The sequence below is a fragment of the Mauremys mutica genome, chromosome 12 (genome assembly GCF_020497125.1).
Source record: "Mauremys mutica isolate MM-2020 ecotype Southern chromosome 12, ASM2049712v1, whole genome shotgun sequence".
Lineage (NCBI taxonomy): Eukaryota > Metazoa > Chordata > Testudines > Geoemydidae > Mauremys > Mauremys mutica.
In genome coordinates, this window is record NC_059083.1 from 46,639,808 (window position 1) to 46,642,480 (window position 2,673).

Genomic DNA, 2,673 nt, shown 5'->3' on the forward strand with positions numbered 1-2,673 from the left:
GCAATCTGTAACTCACTAACCCTCTTTGTCTTGTGACTGGAGAGGTGTTAACTGCCCACTTCACCTTGAATAGCCTCTTGCAACATGTGTTAATGCCTTATCTGTTCCACATTTGTATGTAGCTGTGACATGCTGTGTACCTGTCCCCAATCTGAAGAAGACCTTTGTGTAAACTCAGAAGCTTGTCTCTTTCACCAGCAGAAGCTGGACCAATAAAAGATATTACCTCATCCACCTTGTCTCTTTAATATCCTGGGGGAAAACACAGCTACAACAATAGTGCAAACATCGTATACCTCATGTAGACCCTCTGCACTGCAGGGAACTTCATCATGAATAAATCCCTTAAGTCCCCACTGACATTGGTGGAGTTCAATTAAGGGTGGGCTGGACATGCTCTGTCCATCTCACAGTGCAGCTCGTTTAGCTCACATTAACCCAGGCAGATCCAGGATCCATCCAGAATGTGCCTGATGAGTCAGTAAATACCTGGCCCTGCAGTCATTACTTATAAACTAGCCCTTCTGCACACCAGGGGTCTCACTGTAGGTAATAGAATAGCTCGAATAATTCAGGGCTCCCACATGCGCTTTGGTTTGCTACATTACACCGCTTAATGAGCTCCTACTATATATATTTTATTGCTACTTACAATAAATGTCAAGAAAAAAGTTTGTGATTGGTTATAAAAGTCATAGTCTTACTCAGAGCTTTTCTCAGGGCTTCCTTGACCTCCTTGTTTCTCAGGCTGTAGATGAGAGGATTGACCATGGGAGTCAGGATGGTGTAGAAGGCAGAGGACACTTTGTTGAGGTCTTGCAGTGCAGCAGTATCTGGGAGCATGTAGACAACGAATAGATTCCCATAGAAAATTGTCACCACAATGAGGTGAGAGGAGCAGGTGGAAAAAGCCTTTTGTCTCCCAGTGCTGGAAGAAATTCTCAGGACAGTGCTGATGATATACACGTAAGATGCCAGGGTTAATAGAAATGGGGGAAGAATGAATATGAAGCAGAGAGGGAAAATCACAAGAACCATCAAGCTGGTGTCACTGCAGGACAGTTTTATCAATGTGGTGTAATCACAAAGGAAATGGTCAATTTCATTGGGGCCACAGAAAATCAATTGTGATAGCCAACATGCTGTGATTGTGCTGGCTACAGACCCAGTTAGCCAACACCCGACTGCTAGCTGGAAGGAAAATCTACTATTCATGTGGGCTGCATATTGCAGTGGTTTGCATATAGCTAAATACCGATCGTAAGACATCACTGATAAGAGACAACATTCTGTAGCTAACAGAGAACCAAAGATATCAAATTGTACAATGCAACCACTAACAGAAATGGATCTGTCCCCAGTCAGGAGACTGACCAGCATCCTGGGCAGGAAGGTGGAGGTATAGCAGGTCTCCAAGGAGGACAAGTTCCCCAGGAAGAAGTACATGGGGGTGTGAAGGTGCTGATCAGCCACAACTAGTGCAACAATGAGGATGTTCCCAGCCACTGTCACAATGTAGATCACTAGAAACAGTGGGAAGAGAAGAATTTTCAGTTCATGGAGATTCCCAAAGCCCAAGAGGATAAATCCTGTGATGGATGTTTGATTTCTCTCTTTTGTGTCTGCCATGGGTTCTATCAAGAAAAATAAAATTAAAAAAGTAGTAATAATAGCCTGTGAAATATGACATGAAACAGATACCTTTGTGGGGAGGGGTTACTTCATTTTTGTTGATGTTTAAATTTGGTTAGAGAGGGAGGGACAGGTTGACTTGGATTTCTGCTCTTGAACCTTTGCCCTGCAAATATCATCAATGTCCCTGTACATGCTCTAACCTCAAACCCTTTTGCTGGGTTGGTACCTCAGTTATCCCCAGTAACACTGTGCACTTCAGCATTGTGCAGTGTAATGGGCAAGACTGGGAGTCAGGAGATCTGGGCTTCAATCATGATCCAGTGTGACCTCGAGCAAATCATATCATTCCGTGCCTCACTTTCTCCAGCTGGAAAAGTTCAGAATAATATTTTATGCCCTTTATAAACTGGCTCACCATCTGCTGAGAAACATAGTTACTGAATGTCTTCATGGTGCTATGAGACCACTCACAGCTTTCTGCACACACTAACAAGCGAAGCCAGAATCATCTGTTGTGGTGTATCTAAGACCCAGGAGGTAATTGTTCTGCTCTACTCATCACCAAGAAGGCCACAGCTGGAGGACTATGTTCAGTTTTGGCCTTCACACAATAAGAAATACATGGACAAATTGGGGAGAATCTAGAAGTGAGCAACAAAATGATAAAAGGTTTAGAAAACCTGACCTATGAGGAAAGGTTATAAAAATTGGGCATGTTTAGTCTAGAGAAGAGAGAACTGAGGGGGAACCTGATGAGTCTTCAAACATGTAAAAGGTTGTTATAAAGAGGACAGTGATCAATTGTTCTTTATGTCCCCTGAGGGTCGTATAAGAAGGAATCAGCTTTATCTGCAGCAAGGGAGATTTAGTTTAGACAGTAGAAAAGCTTTCTAACTCTAAGGATAAGGAAGCCTCAGAACAGGTTACAAGGCAGTTTTTGGAATCCCCATTATCTGACTTTTTAAAAAGCAGCTTAGACAAACACCTGTCAGAGATGGTCTAGATGGTCAGCCCAGGAGGATGGACTAGGTGACCTCT

At 43.1% G+C, this 2,673-nt stretch overlaps 1 protein-coding gene across 1 annotated transcript; it reads right to left on the reverse strand.

The window, feature by feature from the left end:
• Nucleotides 1-660: 660 nt before the first annotated feature.
• On the reverse strand, nucleotides 661-1,629 carry LOC123346813 (olfactory receptor 1440-like). The gene has a single exon (XM_044984267.1). It carries the CDS (start codon nucleotides 1,627-1,629, stop codon nucleotides 661-663), a length of 969 nt encoding a protein of 322 aa, XP_044840202.1.
• Nucleotides 1,630-2,673: the final 1,044 nt, after the last annotated feature.